Source organism: Struthio camelus, chromosome 1 (assembly GCF_040807025.1).
Source record: "Struthio camelus isolate bStrCam1 chromosome 1, bStrCam1.hap1, whole genome shotgun sequence".
NCBI classification, from domain to species: Eukaryota; Metazoa; Chordata; class Aves; order Struthioniformes; family Struthionidae; genus Struthio; species Struthio camelus.
In genome coordinates this window covers 113065649-113090561 of record NC_090942.1, presented here as the reverse complement: position 1 = coordinate 113090561, position 24913 = coordinate 113065649, and the positions used below count along the sequence as shown (strand labels likewise).

Here is a 24913-nt window from a genome sequence, read left to right as displayed (position 1 = left end):
TTTCAATAGAGGACAATTATTTTTGCCAAGAAAACTGCATAATTAAAAAATAACTTATTTAAACTTAGTACTCACATAAATGAAATGCTGTAGATAAGCAGAATAAATTACATTTTACAACAAAAATTCCATTAACTCTCTGTCAGTTTTCAAAACAAATTGAAATTAAAGCCTGTTTAGCCATGTAAAATTAATCTCATAGCCCCTTTATCAGCTACTTTCTCAATGAAGAAGGTATATCTTTGTTTATTCAGCTAAAATTTACTCACATTTATCTGTATTTTTTGCATTCTGTCCATTTCTCCCATTATTATAAGATCTGCATACCTTCCAACAGTGTAAGGAAACTGGAATAAACATCTTTGCTAGTAAGGATCTGCTGTTATTCTCATTTTAAAGACAATAAGGCAGGAAAACAGGTGTCTACAAGCACACCTACAAAGAACATCACTGTGTAAAACAGAATTACTGAAGCCAAGAACCTACAAGACCAAATCGCAAGACAGCAAAAATAAAAATCCAAAGTAGTGGCTTGGCAGTGATGCTTCACCACTTACATGACTGACCCATTGCTTTTCTGCAAGAGTAGGAATTACCTTTTGTTCAGGCTGAGGATTCCTCAAAGGTAATTTAAGCTTAATACCTCCACTTCACTCCTGCAGACCAGCAATTTGATGCAGAAAGGATTGCAGAGAGAGGGACCCAAGCATTTTAAAGATGCTCATCCTCAGAGAAGCATATGAAAAATTTGCCCTTCTGTCTAAACACACTCTACAACTTTTACACTTTTTACACTCTATAACTATTTTTAATTTACAAATAACTTTTTTCCTGATCACATATTAGCTATTTATTTTGGAAAGGGAGAGCTTGCCTACCCTGGCAATATGGCAACTTGTCCTACGCAGGTAAAGACTTAAGACTTTACACACAGAGCACAACAGATCCAACAGGGTTTCAATTCTTTTGGTCCCAGAAAGTGAAACTCAAATTGTGACGGGGCACTAGGTTTATTCTAAGAATACAGAACTCTCTGGGGTGGAAAAAAGATCAATCTGTTAAAATCTGCAGCACACATGACCCTCCTCAGAAAAGAGCCTTTTCCGAGTTTGACCTCTTCACATACCCCAAAGTACAGCATCTCTAACAAAAATCCAGACAACTAAAGTCCTCTTTTTTCAACTCAAGTTGTCTTTTCTAACATTTTTTGGAAGAATATCACACCTACAAAAATATCGACCAGAAAAGACCCTTCTGACCTCCTTAAATCCTCCTTAAATCAACACAGACAGTCGAGTAGGGAAACTTTTCTTTCTGCTTTGCTGTTTAAACTGCAGGTTCTCCTTCTATCCTTCCTTGCAGAGAAGAAGGATTAAAACACCAAGTCCTTTGTTTACTTACTTAAAGAGCAGAAAATGTTAATATTTAATTCATGTGTCACTCTAGAAGTTCAAACTAATTGAAGTTATGTCTCATGATGTAACAGCATTCCACTGATGGGCTTTTCATCAAGTAAAACATAGCAGTGTTTTACATACAAAATAAGCCAGCTGATGATATATAATGTCCAAAGACTGGCTTCTCTCCATGACTAATCCAAGTGCCATCAGTGCCAAGCCACTACAATGGCCAGTTTCATAATATACACAGATTAAGTACAGAAAAATGTCCAGGAGTTTATGATACACACCCAGCATTCAATCCACACATTTTTTTAGAACAGCTACATTTCTTTAATCCATAATTTGGAACTGGGAACATGGAACTTCATACTCCTAAGCTGAAGGTCTGCTTTTTCTGCCACAGACTGTCTGATACACTCCTTTCTTCTTTAACTCCTTCATTCTACTAAAAAATTTCTTAAACATTGTTTAGCTATTAGCCTTTTTAAAAAGTAGATTTAGTTTTACAGTATATTTAGCTATAGATTACAGTGTCTACCACATTTATTCACAAAAATTGCATTTTATCATAGACACAGTCATACTGAGATGTATCTGAATGCTGAGTAACTGAACTGCCAGCAATACCATCAGGACAGTACTGTGCTGTAGCTATTGTCTACTGAGCCATAGCAGCTTCAGGAAATTTGTCTCTTTCTGAGAAGGGAAGCCCAAGAAAGGTGCACAAAGAGAGGATTTCACACATTATTAGAAATTGGATACTAGAGTGTAAGTAAGTATCCAATATGTGTGTGTATCAAGTCAATTACTTTTTTCAAACAATCCAGAAAGGAAGAGAGAATGAAAGAGAAAACATCACGGCCCAACCACAGGATAATTCAGCTCAGAACGGACCTCAGAACTGCATCCAGGCCAACCTCCAGCTCAAAAGCAAGGTCAGCTTTGAGAGCAGACCAGCCCGATCAGGGCTTTGTCTTGAAGACCTCAAGGACAGAGGCGCAACAACCTTGTGGGGCAACCTGCTCCACTGCTTGACTGTCCTCAGCACGAAAAAGTTTCTCCCTACAGCCACTATGAACCTCTCTCGTCTCAACTCACACCCACTGTCTCTCATCCTCTCGACATGCATCACGGTGAAAAGCCTGGCTCCATCCTCTCAAGGACTGCCTCGCAGGTAGGGGCGGGCAGCTGCTGAGTCCCCCTCTCCAAAGCCCTCTCTTCTCCAGGATAAACAAGCCCTGGGCCCTCAGCCTCTTCTCACAGTGCAAGTGCTCCAGCCCCGGCCATCGTGGGGGTCCTCCACTGAACTCACTACACTTTGTCACCGTCTTTCTTGCAGCAGGGGGCCCAACACTGGGCACACTGCTGACTGGGGGGCATAATCACTCCCCTCCATCTACCAGCTGTGCTCCTGGTCACACAGCCCTGGATGCTCTGGGCCGTCTTTGCTGCCAGCGTCCACTCGCTGCTGGCTCACGCTCAGCTTGCTGCGCTGTCGGCCCAGACCTCCCTGGGCCTTCCCAGCAGAGCTGCTCCTCACCCGGTCAGTTCCCATCCTGCACCACTCCAAGGGGGTCTCCCTTCCCCAGGGGCAGGACTCCGCACCCATGGGTCAAGTTCTCTCAGGTAAGCTCTGTCCTAATCCTCACCCACTGCTCCTCCTTGAAGCATACCTCTACCTGCACACAGGGGTATGGGAGAGATGGCTGGAGGAAGACTCAGGCAAAGAAGGCACTGAGTGCCTTAGCCTTAAATATTTGAATCCACTGTCACTAAATCACCTGCTCTATTCAGCAACAGGCCCTTGCTCAGCCTTTTATTACTAGCAGAGCAGCAAAGGCTCTTCTTGTTGCCCTTGATGCCTCTTGCAAGCCTCAACCCCAGCTGAGCTTGTGCTCCCCTAACACCATCCCTTCATGCCTGGGCAGTGTTTCTAAATTGCTCCTCAGCAGCCCATCCAGCACTTCCAAAACCTTCACACTGTCTGTCTTATTTAGCTCATTAAGCTGGTAGAGAATTGTTCATTTTTGCTGTTAATTTCCTGCTAGTTTATATCAGCTTACCAAGCAGACAGCATGCAGCATGCATGAAACGGGTGGAATCAAAGCAGTACCAATTTGTATCAATGCAATTTATCCTGAAAAACAACAATTTTTCAGGATACCTGTCCCCCATTATACCCAAAAAAAACCCACACACAAACAAATCAAATCAAAACAAACAAACAAACAAACAAGTATTAGTTTCAGGAGTTCAAAATAACAGTGCTATAAGGTCAACAGACATACTGCGGCTTTCCCTCTCATTTGGTAAGAAATCATTTAAGATGTTTACACTGAATACATTCAAACAATGTTATAACGGCTACAGAAAATCCAAACTCCTAAGGTGTTAAGTAAGCAAAAATATCACAGTTACAAATGAAGCTTAGCAATCAAAGTAGTACATACATGCTGGCAGACAGCTGGAATAACACACTGGCATAGTGTGAAATGTGGTCAGCATTCAGGGATCTCTTCTTTTTTCAGAAGGGCAGCCCCAAGAAAATCTACCCAATTTCCATTCTTGTGGCATGCTATTTTGTCAGGTTCTTTTTACCAAAGGGAACTGGATTAAAAATGGACAAGCATACCACTGCTAGTGTAGATGAGCATGACAATACCAATCTGTCAACAGCAAAAAAAAAAAGGCAAGGAATCTGTCCAACCTAGTGCCAAGGCTTGAGATTTAACAGGAGACAAACATGAAGGCTCACATTAATGCTGGCAAGGACAATTTAGCGAGGACTTAGTTTGGCTAGAAAACAACATCTGAAGTCACAGGACAGACCTCAGCTTGAAAATACAGCTTGAAAAGCAACTTTCAGGAAAGGGGAAAGCAAAGCATGGATTCCTATAGAGCTTAGATGAACTACTTCAGGTACTGGCATTAAACTGATACATGATTCTGTATAAGGAGGAAGCTTACCTATGCATTAAAACACCGCAACATCTATTCACTACACTTATTTAAGAGAACTTGGGCCTCTTATGCATATCCAGTTTTATAATTATTCCTATTTTAAAGTCACAAAGCAGAGACCATATCCACCTTTATTTTGTATAGCAAGCATAGAGCAATCTTAAAAAAATGAATACTTTATTACTGTGTTAAAAATAAAGTGCAGAAATAGAGCTTTGCTTATTTCATCAAGTGTAGTACTTGGAATAGATTGTCTCTGCTAACATGACAAATTAGATTCACATTCTTACTACGCTTTAGCAATAATATCACCATTTTACTGTACATTGAGCTAGTTCTAATAAACAGTCATTATCAAGGTTGGCTTCTTTATTAATGCTGATAGTCTTAACAGAAGGAAATAAAGAATTGTACAGACTATCTGCCAAAACCTGCACACATTAGCAGATATTATTTCCAGTAGCATTAAAAATTTTAAATTTATTATTTACCAATATTTGCATTACTAAGAGTTCAAAAATAAAGTACTACAAAATATTGGACCTAAGTTTATTAATGACTTAACACACCTGCAAACCTCAGATTGAGTATCAATGCCCAGAAAAGCACAAACTGCAAAAAAAAACAAAAAACAAAACAAAACAAAAACCCAAAAACCCACTACTTCATTTGCAACTAAGTCAATTTTTCTCCATCCCTCAAGTTTTTTGGACTTTTTATCATTAATTTACCCCCTCTTGTCTCTGTCTCTTGTCTTTGAGGCCTTCCCCACCTTTTCTTTTCAATGGTCTATTTTACCTTTTGATTCATATTCTTGAACCTGCTCTTCTGACACTAAAAGCCCATGAAGGGGCTATTTGTTGCCACTGCATTGTCCACTCTACTGGCATATTATGCTCCTTTCCACCCAGCACCTCCTTGCAAGTTACCCTGCTGGTCTACTTGTGCATGTCATATTCATGGTCAGTGGTAAGTCCTGTTTAACAGAACAGTGATTAATAGCTAGCATTAAATATGGCCATCAGACTTATATGAGTCTACGCACACATCACACAACATTAAAAGACAGTCAGTAAGCATAATACAATATGAATTCTTCCTACGCAACTTTAAAGGTAGACAAGTTGAAAGGAAGTTGACTGCTATACCTATCTGCATTACTATTCTTTATAAGATTAAATGCATTTTACATAAAATATAGAATACAGTTCAAGTAACATGACTATAGAAAATTTTAGATATATTTTTCATACACATACAGTAGGCCTGCATATTGTTTTTCACCTTTTAGGGAAAGGACCTTAGGAAAAGGAGGAAATCATCCAAAATATATTCCTGATATTGCCTCCTCCTTCCCCTTTGAAAATTTGGCACAGTCAAAATGTTTCCTGAAAATCCTCACATTCTTTAGAAGATGTGTGCAAGGAGGAGGGAAGGGAAGAGAGGCAAACAGCTTAAAACCTGGGACTTGAGCAAGTTCTTGTTCAAACTTACTTGTGAAAGTATATAGGAGTTCTTCTCCCTCTTCCTTTCTAAAGCAAAGCTCCTACAGATTGTTATGGCACATGGCATGGCTCATGGTAGAATTTGTGCAGAACAACCCCATGCACATAGTGATAAAGGTCAGGAAAATGTTTAGGGTTCTCCAAAGTCACAGAGGGAGATTCAATTACAGATCTTAAAAGCTTTGAAAAGCATCTCAAAAAGCATATTTTACTCGTGAGCAAGTCAACAATTCAGCATTCCAAACTAGTGAAAACCAAAGTATAAAATGTAGTTTTAAGCTGTCCTGTTTTGTTTTTCCAAAGGCTTAGGTGTAACATGGAAGAAGATGGAAAATAGCCTTCATAAAATTTGATCGAGAAAGTCAAACTTAGCATGCTAAGGTTAAGTCAACAATTTTAAATAAACAGTTCACTACAGTATTACTAATCTACTTTCAGAGAACTCTTACTGGTTTATAGCAACAAACTCGGAACATTGCTGTAATGCAGAAGGCAGATAAGTATGAACTGAGATGCTTCCAAAAGAATTCATTTTATACTTGTGTCTTGGCACATACCAAAATATGCCATCCAACTACTCTTCTATTACATGTTCAAAGCTAGAGAAAAAAATTGTGTTAGGGCATAAAATAACAGCCAACGTCTCCTTACATGGTTAAAGTTTTCAAGCTTTTGCCTAAATACACGAAGAAGTTTGTGGCATAACTATAAATAGGATGCCTAAACAATTTAATGATTTTATGCCCTATTCAACCTAAAAATTGCATGTAAGACCAAACTCAACACTTATATTTTGTATCCTTTATTTTATTAAATGAGCAATCATGTTATTAGTCAAAGCTAAAGCTATCAGCCGTTAAAACCTTCTAACCCTTCAAAACAGAAGCTTCACAAGATTACATACAACTCAATATAAGGTAACGGTTTGAAAAACTAGAGGAGCAACCAGAGGAAACTAGAGACTATAGAGGAGAACACAAAGAAGAAGAAATATTCCATCAAAAGAGATTAGAAGATGATAGAACTTGGCAGAAGTGACAGGCAGATCTTTATTCAATAGGGAGATGAAGGGAGGGAGGGATGGAGGGAGAACCTAGTTTTCCAACTTCATTATTCCTGTTTCCATGAAACTGTATGGATCATATGTCGTATATCATATCCTCCCTCTCCCCAAACTATTCCACACAGAAAGTAGCAGAAAGAAAATAATCTAGCAATGACCTTATTACTCAGTCAGAGATTGCACCCTGGATCATCTTCACCATTCAATCTTCCACTATATGCCCAGGAAAGCAAGGGAGTCACGTACAATCTATGTACATGCTACTACTTTACCAATAACAGGTTATTCGGTATTAACTCACTGGCTGCCTCATCCATCATGATCTCTTTAATTCAACATGACAAATACGAAAAACAAAACAACGTAGAAGTTAGAGTCTTGTCGTATACCCCTTCAAAGACAGGAAGAACAATAGCCGAGCCACCAACACAGGAAGGAAATACTTGCTTGACTCTTATACGTCAAGTTGACTTTCTTCCTCCCAAAACTAAAAGTTTAAGATCAAATCAGATCCTAACCCCAAAGATGATATCAGGAAAGCAAGAAGGCTGTCCCAAGCACAAAGCAACAGAGTCAAATGCCAGAGGTGGTATCAGGGTCTACAAAAATAAAGGTCAAAGGACAGCCATGGAGAATTATGTTCATAAGACTGTAGTTTGTCCGTCCTTTGCTTCCCGTGCCATGCACCATTAGGTGAAAAAAAATCTAAAAAGTCTCATTTTTGAGTGACTAACCAGACTCTGTCAGACTCATGGAGAAAAGAGCATGGAGATGCTTCAACCCATTTGTCCTGTTGGCATAGCTCATTTGGTAAGGTGAGGAGCAACAGTCCAGAGAAGCTCTTAAGAAGTCATAAGACATAGCAAAAAGCTGCAGTCGGTACTTTGGCATGGGATGGGGCAAGAACGAAAAGAGCAGTTTTTCCTGTACAATTTTCCTGTGATCTCCCACTATTCATTCTTCCCTCTATCAGACAGCCATCTCAGCGCACTGCTTCTGCTAAATGACCAGCTACTCAGTATCTTCCACCATACCTTTTTCGAGGTACTGGCAAAGGCATTACTTTTTGTATGTTGCTGAAAACCTACTTGGAACTCAGAAGGATAAAGTTACTGTTGTGCAATAACTTGCATAAAACACCTCAGAGACAACTGGCACAAGTAGCAAGCCTACAAACATAATGCCAAGAGACACTCAGTGTATCTCTGTCCTGGGAATTGCAATCATTCTGTCTTAAGTCCTGTGAACTCCTAATTCTTATTCAACTTGAAAGGGAAAAGCTGCTTGACAAGCTCAATAAATCTATTATTTAGAAATCATTTTCAGACTCAAGTTTCAAATTATAAACTCTCAAAAACAGGGAAAATTGTGAAATTATCTTTCACAAAGAAACCACTGAAATCTACTGCAAAATGTAAGTAAGAACATCAAGCAGTATATTCAGGTTTTGTTTCTTTAAAGGACTTGATAACTTAAGTTCTAGCTAAAGAGCAAATGTATGAAATTATAATAATGAGAATTAGAAAAAAAACAAACTTCTGGAAACATTCAAGTATCTCAAGTTTTAGGCATCCCTTTATAAAAGTTAACTTACAGAAAGAGTTGCAAAACATGTATGGATGATCTCCTTTCAAAAATTTTGGTTTAATAAAGGATCTAGAGGAGCGAAACAAATCCCTGAAGGATGTGATTTATTTCTTGGCAGATAAGCAAGGCACAAACATGCTTTATCAGACCTTTGGACATATTTACTCAGGGACTCACTTTTAAACTCATTTTATTATTGAGTCAAAAAGCTTTCAACAGCAGGATAGATTTTTAAAAGTCACGTTGTGGAAAAAATATAACTGTTGATTCTAATGATGCTGCACATAAAACTGTTGTAATCAAAACTTGTTTTAGAGCTACCTGAAGAGAGATCCCTTCCCTTCAAAAGGGGATGTCTTCCATGTGTGTATTTCTCTAGCACACAAATACAGATAAAAGTATAATATTTCAAGAAACAGTTGCATCTTGTTAGAGCTCGCTGTCACTCACTGCAAATGTGTTTTTAGGAACTTCATGCTCTTAACATAATTGTCAATAGTTAGTTACATCTGCATAAGTTAGCTAAATAGTGGCTATTAAAAGAAAATAATATACACTACATAAGAAAACTGTTAAAATGTCGAAAGTATGCATTTTTAAACAAGCGCCCCCTAATGTTTATTGAAGACTTCCTTTACACTGTTGTTTTAATTATTTTACACAAAATATTACTGTGACTGACAGAGGTCCACAATATCTAAATGTTAACTTATGTGATGTGTCAAGTTTCAAAAGGCTGCTAAGGAAAGCTTGAAAATACTTCCACACAGTCAATGCAACCCAAGGAGATAATCTGCCCTGTAGATAAATAAGTATGCTATTAGCTAATGCTCTAAGTTAACATGCATTAAATTTCCTGGGATGGTTGTTTGAAACACAAGTCTTCCTTGCTGGCAGACAATATTAATAACCTAAATTTTCAACCAACTAAAGCTATCTTTAAATGGTTTACTTGAACTACATTTTATAGACCTAAATATAGAAGTTCGGTATCTTTTTGGGTCAAAGCATTGTAATTCCAGATGTCACAGATTTTCATATAATATGGGTGATGATCATAAGAACTGGCTAGCCTTCTTTATAATCCACCTTCAAGGTATAAAGTTGCACATTGGGTATAAATAACATGAGATCATAGGTCTAGCATAGATTTAATATTCCCTAGTCACTGTTCTTTATTTCTACGGTTAATTAATTTAAACTCAAGTTCCCTGGAAAACATTTATTGAAACATTTCCGGTTTCCTATCAAGAAATTTTGTTTACAAAATACACACACGAAATCTGCCTTCTTGAGATTCTGGAAGGACTTCGGAATGGAAAAGCTGATTACACAACAACAAAAAAGGTAAAACACTAACTCAACTCTAAAAAGTTATGCCTTCATGGAAGTAAGACCTGCCTTTATACCAGCACCAAGACAATGTTTCTGCTATTGGAAAGAAAGTTATACATGTGAGGGAATTAGGAGAGAAGGAGAAGTGAACAAGGAAAATATTAAAAGATCTCAAGAAAATATAAAATTCAAGCACCTGCATGATCTGGTAGTTTACTAGACACTGAAAGAAAACAGACCTAGGAACATGAAACCTTAGATGGGAAGTCAGGTGGTAGGGAGAAAAAACAACAGAAAAAGTCTTTCAGTTTCATCATCTAAAGTGTTACCTGCAACTACAGGTAGGTAAATCCTGCCTTAAGAAAAACATGGAGCCCTTTGAAGAAGTCAAAAAGAACATGAATAGCAGCAATACAATTTATAAAGACTACCTGGATTTCAAAATGACTTCTGAAAGAAGTTATTCAACAAAGGCTTTTTACTGAACTAAGCAGCCATGAGATAACAGGGAAGGTCTTGGCACAGACAAACAGCTAAGTAAAAAGAAATAAACAAAGGGCAGGAGTAAATGGTCTATTCCTATCTGAGGAGATGTTACTGCAAATTTACAAAGTCTGTGCTGGAGACTGTGCTGGTGAGCATATTCAAAAGTGATCTGGAAAAGAGAGTTAGTGGCAGGATGACCAAGTTTACTGAGTTAAGACATTCAAGGTAATAAGAGATGATAAAGACTTGACAGAAGGATCATATGGTACTGAGTGACAATTTAATAAAATAAAATTCAACACAGGTAAGTGTAAAGTGATGTACATAATGGAAAACAACCCTAAATTGTATAGAAGAAGATGGGGCTCCAAGCTAATAACACTTACCCAGCAAAGATGTTGGATTTATGACAGATAGTTACAAAGAATCAGTTTAGTACTTGGCAGTAGTCAAAAGGCAAATCAAACAATCCAGAAAGGAAGAGAGAATGAAAGAGAAAACATCATGGCCCAACCACAGGATAATTCAACTCAGAACAGACCTCAGAACTGCATCCAGGCCAACCTCCAGCTCAAAAGCAAGGTCAGCTTTGAGAGCAGACCAGCCTGATCAGGGCTTTGTCCAGTCGCATCTTGAAGACCTCAAGGACAGAGGCGCAACAACCTTGTGGGGCAACCTGCTCCACTGCTTGACTGTCCTCAGCACGAAAAAGTTTCTCCCTACAGCCACTATGAACCTCTCTCGTCTCAACTCACACCCACTGTCTCTCATCCTCTCGGTATATCACCTCTGGTTGGTCCACTCAGTACCTGCACCAAGGAGTTGTTCCTGATACCCTTCAGAAATCTCTGGTGTGCTTGCATCCTGCTGTGTTGCCCTTCCAGCAGGTGTCAGGGTGGTTGTTAAAGTCCTCCACATGAACTAGGGTCTGTGACAGACTTTGAGTTCTTCACAGAAGGCTTCGTTCACCTCCTCACCCTGATCTGATGGTCTGTAACAGACTAGCCAGCGGCATCTTTACCAGCTTTTCCTCTGATCCTGACCCACAAATTATCATCTTGTCCCATATAAGTACTGTATGCATCTGAGCTGCTCCCTCACATAGAGGGTGACCCCCTTCCTTGTCATCCATACTTGTCTTTCTTGAAGAGCCTGGCATTTGTCCATGACAGCACTCTATGAATTCACAGTTCACCCACAGCTTGAGTACTTTCCTGGTTGCTCAGCTTGGAAGAGACCATTGACATGTTGAAACAAAAATATGACAGAAGTCTACATAGCTGTAACAGCAATCAACTTTTAACTACCTGTTCCATCAGGAGACAAGGGGGTCATCCAATAAAGCTAGTTGGTGCCAGATTCAAAAGCAAACAAAAAGGAGGTGGTTCTTCATGCTATGTAGACTATAACTATGCAATTCCTAGCAAAAGGACCATATGTATGTAAGAAAGTTGCAAGGGTTCAAGGAAAGACAAGTACTTAAAAGGGGGAGAGCCACTGGGGATTACTAACTAAACAAACTGCAACCGGACCAAGAAATCCACTGGGCCAAAAGTAGTTGGAGGCTTGGGGCCGTTTTAAGAGAGCAGTATCATACATAGTTATCTTGTTTGTACTCTTCCTTAAGCATCCATTTGTGGCAAGTGTCAGAGACAGAGCAGTGAACTAAATGAGACTCTTTGCCTGAAGTATAAGAGCTATCATTATGAAAATAACAATATTAGTTTATCCGAAGCGCTTGACAGTGGTTTGCTGAAAACAGGTATTTAAATATTTAGTTTGCTCTGTCTCAAAATGCCAGACTGTATCAAGAGTTACAATATGCTGAATTTACTTCTCGTAAATTAAAACAATCCCTACTATCACATTTCAGTTTCATTCACAATTTTCTGTGGGTTTACAGGCTATTGAAGATACCCCCAGAAGTATAAAGATTTAACAATCACTGCAAAAAAAATCTCTCAAAAGAAGCATTCATAAAGTTTATGTACAAAGAATACTTGATATTACAACATTAGACTTCACTAGACAAGTTACCATATCTGTGTTCGTTTTCCCATTAATCATATTCTTTAAAGAAATAAGGTGGCTTCTTCTACTTAAGTGAAACAAAAATCCTCTAATATAGCTAGCTGAACAAAGCTATTATTACAAGTCAGCGGTCAGCTATATATACTCACAAAAACAGAATAACAGCACATAGTAGGTAAAGCAACGCCAAAACAGATACAACTGCATCCATATCAGGTCTTCACTTTCTTCCATCTCAGGTTCTCTTCTCTGTTCCTTATTCCTTTTTTCACCCTACTCAGCCAAACATCTCCTTGCAGCTACTCTAGTAAGTATTCTATGACTGAGGGCATCTCATTTCCGTTACCTACACTGTCAGCTACTGCCTTTCAATCTTTTGCATATGTTACTTTTAATATTAGAAGTTTGTTCCACATTCATAATCCAATTTTCACAGGTGTTTAGGCATCTGCAACTGTCACTGAAGTCAGCATGAGCTGCAGGCACTCAAGATCTTCAGACGTTTAGCCCCTTGCCTTCAATGAGTTTTAGTAAGATATATTTATTTTAAAGCTTCACTCACTTACACTACAGCACTTACTACATTTCAACCAGACATACGCATGAACGTGTTTAGATATGCAGTAAATAAGTAATGCTCAAATATGCCTCATTCAGTGGTCTAAACTTTCCAGGAAAACAACACTAAGATGCTATCCATTTTGGATAATTCACCTAACATTAAATCCAAGAAACAGTATATATAGCTAATCAAAGAAGGTTCTTACCTGAATGACAGCACTAAACCAGCATGTGTTGCCAACATTCTTTAATCCTACTGGACAGTTGTCTTGCCGCTTTCGATCATAAGGGTTTGGAGAGTCGCTCCACACCTCTGGATGCGTCCTCTTTAAACTTGCTTTATTTTCTGCAATACTGGCCTCTAGAACTCTTCAGAACAGAAGAGAGGGAAAAATGTGAGAAAAAAGTAAAAAAGACATTGTAAAACACCTTTAGTTACAGATGATGCAAGCATTATAATTTCAGCATAATTTATTGTTGCTGAGCCTGTTTTCGAAGAAGATTTATGTGTAATAATATAGCTTCACAAATAGGATGCTGTTTTACTCGTAGGTATATTACAGTTACTCTGTTACCTTTTGGAAAACAGTACCAATGAGTGAGTGAGAAAATCTCTTATGAGAGCTCTAGATACAACAATCATGTCTATAAGAAGTCAATTACTGAAGAACCAGATTCAAATGGGATGAACAGCGAGAAATCTGAGGCAATATTATTAGTCTGTCACACAGTGCTTTCACCTCTTAGTACTATGTAAAGCACAAAGTAAGCACAAAGTAACCAATATTTATTTTACTGATGGGAGACCAAAGTCAACTAGGTAACTTTCAGAAAAATGGAAGCCAGCTCTTTAATTTCCATTTCTGCATCTTACGTCACTGTACTAATTGCTTTACATAGCAAGTAATTACTTTATGAGCCACGGGAAAATAGATCCCACAATTTTTAAATTGTCACCCCACAAATTAATTGTATACCACACTGCTTGCACAAAAACTGTTCCCACATGATTTATACAGAAAGTTCATATTTCACATGATAATAAGATCTGACAGGTGTTATATTCCCAGACCTAAGCTTCACTCAACACAGTATTTGTACATCAGTGCATATCCTTAGTCTGCTGACAAATAACACCTTAAAGGTAATTTGTGGCAGCTAGGTATTCTATATAGAAAGATACATACCGGATACATTAAAGTCATAGAACAAAGACTCTAACTGATAAGCAAATCTGTCTGGCTTGGGGACAGTTGACAAGGTGACTGTCCCCAACCATCCAGTCAGAATATTACGCAAATGGCTGAGCTGCTACTGAGCTACTAAGTTCACCCAGCACAGGATTTCAGGAGTTGCATGACAAGCACTTAAGTTGTATATGTAGTCCGAAGGGTCATCTTCATCTGTTCTAGACCAACCAAACGTCAAAGAGAGGCAGGTTTAGGCTGGTCTTTGAACAGAATTTCTAAAGGGTAAGATTTGAACACCTTAAAAACAAAAAAACAAAAAAAAATCATCGAAACACCCATATCATGTATCACCATTTCCCAATTGGATATTTTTGCTTCAAACTGTTCCTGTAAAAATAACAAAAGGGTGTCTTACAAGACTTGCAAGAACTATGAAGCACTACATGAACTTACTGAAGATCAGCTGCTTCAGGGAACATACTGATTTGCTATGTTATGCATTTTGAAAGAATAGGAACATTCAGAATTTAAGAGCCCATTTGGTATAAAAACTACGTTTGTAACAATAAATCTTGGAAGAACCTGAAATTTGGAATTACCTTTGGATTAGTCAGTTTCAAACATTTGATTTTTGACAGATACCCTTGTAAATAGAACATCCTTTACCAAAAAGCATTGAAAGTACATATATAATCTTTGAAGACTTTGTGCTCTGTTACTGCTGTTGAGTAGAGACCACTGACATCTCTGCAAACAACGCATAGTGATGTAACTTGACTCTTTAGTGGTACACAAAGACTCTTACACATGGGTCATGTAACACTCACGGAAGGAAACATCATCATTGTTAGCGTAACTTGCTTTGAGAGCACAAGTTATAGGATGATGACATTAAAAATGAATTCAAAACAAATGTCACATACATTTAAAATAATTTCTCAGCCAGAAAGAATGATCTAAACTCTAGTTTAAAGTAAATTGAAGGGAACTTTAAAATTGAAGGGCTTTGACAGGCTAGAACACACTCAGAATAGTATTCTATCAGGACGACTGCATATATACAACGCTGCTTGTCCAGCTTCGGGAAAGATGGCCAGGCTAGGCCAATGCATCTTTCTAGGCTGCTTTTTGCAGTAGAGCTCTGCTAAGCCCCATCTGCAAATCAAAGCTGGGACCCTCAAGTTACCTGCCCAACTAAGGGAGGCTGGTTTTCCTGGCACAGATGCAGGAAACAATCATAGGCCCTTGTACCTCACACAGAAGTATAGCCCAAGAGTAGTGGCATTTATCAATTAAATTACTTATTAAAATTTCTCCCTTGTGTTTGTTTTCATATTTCTGTAGCAGGAGAGGGGTTTCCTCCTCCTTGAGAACTCCCTCTCAAATCTGTTTTCATATTTTAATAAAGTATTTAGTTCTTATAGGTCCATGCTATTCTTTCCCAGCAACAGAGAACCAGATCCTGTGAAAAGATCACATTATCACATTCTCTCTCCTCTGGGAGCACATGCCATACCTGTCCACCTTATAAGTCAAATTAATTTTCAGCTACAATGATAGCTGTGATGTAATCTAAAATAATGGTGAAGCATATTAAACAGGAACCTAATGATCAGCTCAAAAGCTGCCCACCAGGAATCTATTCACCAGTATAGTGAGTACCCCTACTTCTCTTATACTGTAATCTCACTACAGTCCAAACAATGTGATTTGGGAGGCTATCTTAACAAAGCATCTTACTAAGGTGTTGTTGTTCAATCAAATGAGTACCTTTTCAGAATGTCAGCGCAAGGATTTAGCAATCCTAATTAAGCTGGCAAAATACACTCTTCAAAACCATTAACAGAGACCATACTGTGGCTGTCTTATAGCTGGACATCCAGAAGTCCCTCCCAACCCTACCTCCCTCTCCGGTTGCACATTTTATCTGCACAGATAATGTATACCACAACACAGAGTCTCCAGTAATTTCAGTGACCATGTAAAGAAAATGCCCAGGGGTTGGGCACATCCACATGCACTGAGCATGGACTCTCATTCAAACATGAGCACTACTGTAGACACAACACACACTGTCAGCTAATTTCTCCCTTTAGTCATCTTACTGGTCTTCCCAGTGAACCCCTATCTGGCCAACCTCATTCTCCTTCAATCCATAAATTGTATTATTAACAGGAAAAACTTTTTCATATTAGTAAATGCACTGAACGTAAACATATCATTGAGAGATTTAAAGAGGGAATACTAAAAGTTTCAAACATGCCATGCACAAGATGTTTAGCTTGGACACTCTCGGACACTTCAGTTGTATTCCTCAACACCTACAGAGTAATCAGGTCTGTCCCCACTAAGTAGCACAAAGCAGTTACATTCGGGAAGATAAATTCTACATTCATTCAAAATTAATTACACATGTCAAGAAATGCCAATAACGTTCCCTGGGGAACTTTAACAAAATCAGTGCAAGTTAGGTTCTAAACCACTACACATACCTTTGAAAAAAAATCTTCCTCCACATCAAAAATTATTTAATATGCACACATCCTAATTTATTAAAAAGATTTATGTGCTTGAATTAAGTTATTATTGAGCTCCTATTTGATTTCTGCTTCTTATTTAACTTAGAAAAACAAAAGTAAATGACTGCAGCTTGACTTGTTTACAACCACTGTGTTTTACTTTTTGTTTTTAGAAGTCTAACATGCACACTGTTTTTTATTGGAATGCCAACATTCTTCTGTGGGGTGTTAACCAGGAAGTGATTTGTTTTTAAAACAATTTGAAGTCCAATCCTTAAGAAAATTGACTGAATGGTTCAGAGCAAGAATTCTGAATTTCCTGTATTTGTACCACTCAGAAATAATTTGCTATCAACTCAGGGCATATCTTGATAAGTAACTGAATTGATCTAACACCTCAGTGCTGCCAAAAAATCCAGGTTCTCTCTCTTCTCTGCCTCTATCCACAAACACAAAATCCTGCAGACTTTCTTGTGCCATGGCACTCTTTGAATCTTTTAGTGAATATTTTTGTTTGGGTTTGTGAACTGGATTGGCCCAAAAAACCCTGCAAAGAATACTACAGCAAGAAAAAGAAATGTGGTATGGGTACGAGCCATATCCCTCCCGATAGCAAAAAGCTCTGAAATTGGCACACACATCTTTTGTAATTGTGCCATCAAATATATGTCTGTAATATAGCTTTGTCAAAACAGGACCAAAGTTTTTCTCTGTATATAACTGAACAGAGTGCCTACATGCTTTTGTGCATGCTATGTATAAGGAAAAAATGGCATACTACTTCACTATTTTCTGCAACCAGGAAAAAACATCATATAATTTAAGTAGAATATTTATAATATTTAGTTATGGAGTAGGTAGATAAGACTAAAAAGGACTTTTTCGTCCGAGAAGCGGAAAATACGAGGCCACTGGAAAAAATCTAAAGCCTCAAGACTCACACAAAGTGAGCACAGCAGAAGCAGTCAAAGCCTGGGGAGAAAAAAAGAGGTAGAAGTCTTCCTAACCCAGAAATAGGTCCGTCTCCCTGAGCTGCCGCCTAAATCACAACGCTGTAATTTGAGAGTTTTGTCCTCCACAGAGGAACACAGAAGAGCTGAACTTTTGAACCAAAACAGGACAGAACTTCTACCATAATCCTGTATGCTAAGCATAAGCTAAGGTCTTAGAAAAAACAACCCTTTAAAACCTTCTTCCAATTATTAATGAGATTATAAAGCCTTCTCATTCCATCTTTCTTTCCTAAAATGTTACTCCATGCTCAAATAGCAAGATGAATTTGGTCATAAAGGCAAGAGGGCACGATTTGTTGGTACGTTTACCCTCATAACTAGCACATCTGATTTTCAAAAGAAAAAAGAAAGTTACTGTGGATAATGTGTAACAGAGAGACATTCTCAGAGATGGGCCTTTCTGAGAGGCTGTTTAGTCCGCCAGACACAGGGGAATGGGAAAAAGAATTATTGTGCTGAGCCTTCCATACCTAAATCAGTCTATTTTAAATTAGTCTTTTACAAGCGGGCAGCAGTTAGCTTTCCAGCATAAGAATCAAATCAACACCATTTTCCCCCAAAGCAAGGCCAGCCACAGCCAAAAAAAATCCAAAACACCTGTCACACAACCCTATATCCAGGTTTAGTTGCAAATATTTCATAAGTGTATTTATGCATAAACACACACTGTAAAAAGTTATTTAAGTTATTGTCAAATCTGATCAAAAGTTAACATACAAACTCTTACACCCCCAAGCTGAGAAAGTTAAGTTTATAAAACTTTAAGTCAAAAAGTTAATTCCACTTAAAACTTTAAAAACCTGTTTGTTAAACAGGTTAATAACATAGTTCATCAGCTAAAATACAGCAGCTGCTCTTAGTACATTTGTCATAGCAGTATTATCCCCTTCCCCAATCTGAGCCTTCTCACAGAGGTAAGAAAGTGTTATTTTAAAATGAACAATGTAAAAAGGGGATAAAGACCTTATTAGCTTTTAATTGTATTTTGTTTTCAACACTTTTTACCCAATACGCAACAGACACTTTCAGTTTTAGGTCCTACTTAAATATGACCATATATTCTCCATCTCCATCCACTTCCTCATTATTAAAAAATACATGGCTGTGAAACATACTATTAACTCCTAGCCAAAACATAACAGACTATTTTCCAGTGTAGAACATACAATATATTAAAGCAACATCCTGAAGCCAGGCATATCAGTAGCATAAGTGAAAACAAACAAGTTATTCTTTGTTAAATTCAAAAATAATAAAAAAACAATATAGGCCAATCTCCAACTCTTTAAATTTAATTTCTGCTTTATATAAGTTGTTTTGTTTACCTGCTAATGGCTTGTTCCTCATCTGTTATTCCAGTCTCCCTGAATGCCCTGTTTGATTCCTCCAAACTCAAGGCAATTGCCCTCTGAAGATCATCTTTATCATCTCCAGTGAGATCAATCACATCTGAAAAGCAAAACTATCTTTCTCAAAATTAAAAGTGAAACAGAATGAAAGGTAAGTCTTACTGTAGAGGACGCAGAACCCATGGGGATTGCTAAACTGCATTCAAGTCCATCCTCCTTGTGGCCTGCTTTCTGCCAATGACTAGCTATGCAAATCGCTCCCTTCCACCTCAAGGCCAAATAAAAATCCCAGTTGCTTTCTCTAACTAAGGTATGACTGAAAACAATCTTCCTTTCTCCTAAGGATCTTAAGTTTCATAAAGTGACGGGCCAAATTTATGAATCCATAGTTTCTGAAAGGCCCTTTAAAGCAATGCCTTTTAATGTATTACTTCAGCTACCATAATCAGTTGCTTCCAGAACACACACGATGAAAAAACAACTTTCTCATAAAAAGGATACCTGCACTGAGCATAGTTATTCTTCCTCCACATGGAGAAACGTGCTGAATTTTCCCAAAGCACAGACAGAAGCCCCATATCCTACAAACATTTCTGTACTTCAGTGAGACAAATACTTTTTCACAGTTTCATAACTTGTAGGAGAGTTCCTTACTTAACCTAGTTCTTTTCTATTCTATTTGTGTATTCATTTTCTGAACACATTTAAATATATATTTAAATCCAATTTCTGTCTACTGGAAACCTCCCATCTCAACAGGAAAATTAAGAAAACAAAGTCAAAATAAGGATCCACGCTTCAGTAAGCGAGGCACGCTCAGTGGGCTCCTAACTGGGTAATAAAGACGAAAACAAACATATTTCTAACTTCTTCTCCGACACTAAAGAATCAGATGCTAACATTCCCTATAAGCCTCCCTGTTTCCTGTACACAGCAACAGCATTCCCTCTTCTGAGTAAACAGAAATGTCATTATTCGCATCACACTGCTAAACTAATCACTCCTCAGTGAGGCACAGCCACGCTTTCCAAAGTGGTCAGGGCCAACAGGGAATGCCTGTTAGCTACACGAGACTTTCCAAAGAGCCAAGGTCTTTGGTTATCATGATTTCCAGGGCCAAAAATCTCATTTTGCAAGTCAGCCAGATAGAAAGAGAGGGGAAAGTGCATAAGTGACCTTTATGTGCAATGTCAGACAGACAGACACGCACACATTGTGCTGGTACCCTGCCATTTTCACTCTGTCTCCTCCAAGGGCAAAGTTTACCCAAAGAACTATTAAAAGGATTCCTGTCCAGCCTGGGGTTTGAACATTAGAAGTTAAAAGACTATGGAAGAAAGAGAAAAAGATTCACAACTGCTGGCTGCTCACCAAAAAAAAAAAAAAAAAAAAAAAGATGAGCAGTTTGCTTGCATTTCTCCTCCCACTGGCCAGCTCAATAACTCATTCCCAAAGAGCTTCTCTTTTTAGCTTCTGACTTTTCTCCTGGATGGCCTGACTTACTGTAGCGCCAGCTTTCATTATTTCCCTGGACTTACTTGGCTGTGATATTTCTTGTTGGAGCAAAACAAAATACTGAACGTATGATACAACAATCATTTCCATAGCTGCATATTAACAGCAAGCAGGACCACTTGTGCTCATGGAAGACTGAAACTGAAGAGAAGTTGCAAAAGAAACTTTTCTGTTAACACCATCATATTCAAAAATTAATTTTTCTCCCATTTCCACATAATAATGCTGCTTTGTTGAATTTCAATTTAATTTAGCAAGCCTTTAAGCAAAGCACCCTTATCTGTAAAGTAAGCTGCACAAACTGTCATGATCTGGAAGTATGAAACAACACCACGACCAGAGAAGCAGCAGCACTTTATGTATTTTATTCTTATTTTCCTGTAGTCAGCTCAGATCCTTCGTTATGTCCAAACGATACTTCAACTCAAATGCCTAAAATTCTCCTTCAAAAGGACTGAAGGAATTATGGGAAAGACCAGCAGAAGTCACACCCACAGCAGCTTTGATATATGAGCTGTCATGTTGAGAACAATGTAGTTCAGGCTAAAATACCACCACAATCCTGGACACATGAGAATATGCCTTTGCTCTAGGATGTGACAGCAGAAGCAAGGGTAGAAAGGCCAGCAACGATGATGGCACTGTGTGGCTTCACACACTACCTATTAGGGTCTTAAAATATGTGACTATAGCTTATGTCTTATTTTCTACCCATACGCAGATATTCACACATCAGCGCTGCATCTCCACTGGAGACCTCCTGCTTTTCTGAAAGTAATAACAGTGGTTCCAACGGAAGATGGAGTAAGCTTCAATGTAACAGCCATATATGCTGCCAATGGAACTATGGGGTTACTCCGATCATTGACTTTCAGAGGAAAGATTCCTTCAGCTAGTCTCTTTTCAGCAGAGAGATGAAACTCTTACATAATGATAAAGAAAAAAGCCAGATTAAGAAGTGAAGTTCTTTATATGGGGAGTATTTTATAGAAGAATCCATAAATTAGCTGACAATGTGGCTGCTAACAAAAGCTCCCACTCTTATACAAATCAACACTGATTAAAAAAAACCAACACCCTATCAAGGTCAAATCCAACTAGCACTTTCATTAAATTACCCAATTTTTTGTACTGCCCTAGCTTCTTAATCTTTATTAATCTGTACCACCCCCTATGCATTCAGAATTTTATTACCATTCATATTACCAGTGATTACATTATTTTAAAATTAAAAACCAAAATTCTTGACTTCAGCATTCTTTCAGAAACCAATTCAACAGAATAGATGCTTCGCCACGCCAGGACTTTGGAGCAGACATTACAGGATTCCCTTTATAAATGCTATTTTCACATACACATTGTCTTTTTTATGCCAGTCAGGGACAATATAGTGAAGACTTGCTACCATATGTGATCAACGTAATTAATTCATGTCATGGAGGGTTCACCTACCATAACTTATGTCACAAGAATAAATTTCTAAGTATCAGATGATCCATGGTAACTGACTGAGCTTTTAGTTTATAGAAAAATGTGAAAGAAAGTGGTTGGGATAGTTAAGCTAATGTATTTTAGATCTTGTTTGCTGTACTTGGAACAGAGGCAAGGTCCTTTTCAGCATCTCTGCTGATACAGTAACTCATTAAGCTGCAACAGCTCATGTATGTCTTGCATCCTAACTGTAAAGAGGCGATCACAGCAGAACTCGAAACAGAAGTGACATGGTTGCAGTCTTATCATTTGAATACGGATTATACAGATGCACTTTTATTCCCTGAAATTCATGCAGTGACTTTTTTTTTTAAACTCATATTTTGTAAATTCTTATGGGAAAATGATTTTTTTTTTTTAAATGGAAAAGCAACATGTCTAGTTTTCAAGCAGTTACAAGTATAATCATTTTGCCTTCTCTCAAGATTGATAATAAATTCAACTCTAAACTGTATTTTTAAATATGTATTCCACTGAGATTGTATAGTGTCCAGCATTTATTTCAATGCAATTAGTAGTGGAATTCACCCACAAAACTCATCTAACCGAAGTTTCCCATTTGATCAACTGATTTCTGTGTTCAAGTTTCGAGTACACGGTGGCAGGAGGGAGGATTTTTAACCAAAGTATTTATCAGACATACATGTAAACTCAGAGTAGATTATTTTTTATTTTATAAACACAGACACATGATTTCTTGCCCACTAAGTTTCCTGTGATAGGCTGAAGGATGCAATTCACAAAAGTATTAAGAATAATGTCACATTTGCAAATTTACATTTACTGGGTTTTATTTGTGTGTGTTGATTTTGTTATACTCGTCATTCAGGCTGAAGAGCCCTTCAGTTCCTAATGGCTTCTCTTCATAAAGGTACTTCTTACTGTAAATCTGATAGTTTAAAAAAAAAAAAAAAAAAAAAAGGCAGCAAACGTCTTACCTAAGCCCTAACTACAAAATAAACAAATAAGTCTGTTCTGACAAAATTTTTATGAACTGAGAAAGAAACTGCTCCAAACAGTCTGGCTAAGCACATTCATGTTTATTCAACTAAAATTAATAGGCAGAATTAATAAGCTGTTTTGATAAAAGCAATATTTCTGTTTTTGCAACATATTAAACTGTAATGTGTGCCTCCGGTACATAAGAACCAGAGTCTACTATCCTTTATAATTACAGAAAAGCAATTAAGTTGTACATTGAAATTTGTGACAAATATACAAGTATATATAATACACATATATACATTGTGTTTGTGCACGCATGTGCACACACGTACCTTCTTTACTTAAAAACTTTCTTATTCGATATGCTTATTTAGGAAGTTTGCATCAGTTAAATAAGTCTTTCTTGGCAATTGCCTTGGTCATTAAAATAATTACGGTGATATTGACTTGTCACTTGTACAGGGAGGAGGTAGAGGGTAGGAACTTCAAACATAAGTACGGTGGGAAACTCAGCATGAGGGACAGATCTGAAGTAGCGATTGAACACAGGGACAGGCAATAAACAACCACAGTGATGCAACTGCTGGCACAGAGAAAGAAAATAAGGGGGCAAGTGTGATGGGTTCAACGGATAGTTGCCAAGCTTGGAAAGGCAACAGCAAGGTTACAATTTCAACACACCAACATTATGGGGAGAGGAGGTGGGAAATCAGGAAGTTAAGATTACATCACTTTTATTTATTACTAGCAAAGCTAAGCAAGATCCTCTGTCCTATGGTCTACTTACTCTGTGATGTTAAACTTCACGGTGGAATTGAGTTCCTGTGTCTAGATTTAAAAGAATGCCGTTTACACCAATTTGGGTAAAAACTGAAGGGACTGAGAAAAAATATACTGTATCCTAACATTTGCTTAGCCAAATCAAACAGCTCTGATGAAATCTGTCTATCGATGAAAGAGCTAGCAAACATTAGCCATTGCTACCTTACTGGAACTTCACCTCAACTGCACTTAACACTTACACTGTTCTAGGATTCACCTTAAAGTGAGTATTCTCACGCTAACAGGAATGGGAAAGAGAGAAGCAGTCATGGAAAAAAGGAGGAAGTGAGCCAGCAAGTTCAAAGGAGGACATCGAGGCCTAAGACTCCTGACATTTTGCAGCAGGGACCCTGCCATACCAGCTGGAGACAGTCCCAGGAATCAGGCTGGGAAAAGACACAAATAATCCCCAAAACAGAAGGAAGTGTTATGAAGACACACAGGGGTATATGAGTTGGGTAAGGAGACAGAAGAAACTGGTGTACAATTCTACTCATACACCTTAATGAAACACACAGCTGTAGAACGAGGCCTAACTAGGACTCCTGCCAAAAAGGATCTGGCAGCTACAGCTGGTTCATGTTCAACTTGCAATTCTCATCATCGTAGTGTTGAAGGAAACAAAGTGTTAAACTGAAGTATATCAACAGAATATCATACATACGTTTAGAAGGATTTTTTCATTTTTCTTAATACTGTTAAGACTCACCTGGAGTCTTTTTTCTTCTTTTGAGTGCTGTAGTTCAAGAGGCAGAACAACTGACAAGGATCTAGAATTGGGTTCCTACACTAAGATTTAAAATAATATCGTATACGCCAATTTGGGTAAAAACTGGATGGGAGAGAAGGGGAAAGTGACAATAGGTACAGAAAATGGAGCCAAAGATGGAAAGAATTTGGGCTGCTTAGTCTAAAGCTGAGAAAACTGAGGGTAAGTAGTGACTAGCAGTCTCCAATCGTGCAACACTTCTGAGACAAAAGGAATGAACTGTACACTCCAATGACAGGGGATAAGACAGACTAAAGGGCTTTACCCGAAGTGAGAGGGATTTAAATAAGACATTAGGAGTAGCCTTCTCAGAGTAAGGACAGTGAAGCACTAAAATAAACTGCTTTATAAGTTCTTTTTTTCCTAGA

General features: G+C 38.0%; 1 protein-coding gene across 2 annotated transcripts in view; it reads right to left on the bottom strand.

Moving 5' to 3' along the window:
* The window catches only part of USP25 (ubiquitin specific peptidase 25), a 92907-nt gene that overhangs the window by 42118 nt on the left and 25876 nt on the right, over positions 1–24913 (bottom strand). For both annotated transcript variants that reach the window (XM_068911124.1, XM_068911134.1), the window contains exons 4-5: positions 18980–19103; positions 13139–13301 (exon numbers count right to left, since the gene is read on the bottom strand). In XM_068911124.1, coding sequence (XP_068767225.1) covers positions 13139–13301; positions 18980–19103 — 287 coding nt within the window. The remainder of the gene's footprint in view (positions 1–13138; positions 13302–18979; positions 19104–24913) is intronic.